The following is a 964-nucleotide window of genomic DNA, read 5'->3' on the forward strand; positions in this document are numbered from 1 at the left end:
GTATATATTCTTATTAATATGAGAAATGCTTTATCCTTAATTTTCATGAGTTCAGCTTAGCAGATAAATTTCAATTAAGCTTGAAAATTCTATACATAGCAATACAATGATATCATTTTCAATGTTTTCCTTACAACGACGGTTTCTTTCCATTTTTCATGCTTATCTGCAAGAGCTTTGGTTAACTTGGTTGCTCGTTTCAATCTGACAGCTGTCTGGGTGATCTTACATTCAAGCCTTTCTTTCTCTTCTACACTTTCATCATATGTTTTTTGCAGAGCAGCAATTTGTGCCACAACTTTAGCCAAAGCATCCTGGTGTACTTTCAGGTTAGCCATGACAATAGCAAGCTCTTCTTTAGCTTTTGCAAGCCTATCAAAAGAATAAAAATAAAAGTAATATATATATTGGGAACAAGAATGGGCCCCAACTATGCAAACCTATTTGTTTGCTACATTGAGGCCCAAATATTCTCATGATTCACTGGTCCCACTCCCGAATTATAAGGTCGTTATATTGATGACTGTATCAGTGCAACCTCACTCTACTACGAACAACTAGACTCCTTCCTCTTTTTTGTCCAATCCTCCCATCCTGCCCTCAATTTCTCCTGCACTATTTCCAAAACTTCCATTACATTTCTCGACATTTCTGTTAGCATAAAACACTCCGCTCTCACTACCTCCATCCACTACAAACACACCGACTCACACTTCTACCTTAACTTCTCCTCCTCCCACCCTACCCACACCAAGCTCTCCATCCTCTACTCTCAATTCCTCCGTCTGCGCAGGCTCTGCAGTGACAACCATGGCTTTAAAACTCAGTCTCAACTCATGGCTCACCACTTCATCCTTCGTGGATATCCCTCCACCACTATCCAGACAGCCCTTGCCAGGGCACACTCCATGAACTGTGCTTCTGCTCTCTCTCTCTTTATTATATATATTATATATATATATAT

General features: G+C 39.7%; 1 protein-coding gene across 1 annotated transcript in view; it reads right to left on the reverse strand.

The window, feature by feature from the left end:
* Positions 1–964, reverse strand: part of LOC106867680 (dynein axonemal heavy chain 6-like) — a 319,316-nt gene that overhangs the window by 115,200 nt on the left and 203,152 nt on the right. The window contains exon 49 of the mRNA XM_052973027.1: positions 135–372. Within this exon, the coding sequence (XP_052828987.1) occupies positions 135–372 (238 nt within the window). The remainder of the gene's footprint in view (positions 1–134; positions 373–964) is intronic.

This window comes from Octopus bimaculoides, chromosome 14 (genome assembly GCF_001194135.2).
Source record: "Octopus bimaculoides isolate UCB-OBI-ISO-001 chromosome 14, ASM119413v2, whole genome shotgun sequence".
NCBI lineage: Eukaryota > Metazoa > Mollusca > Cephalopoda > Octopoda > Octopodidae > Octopus > Octopus bimaculoides.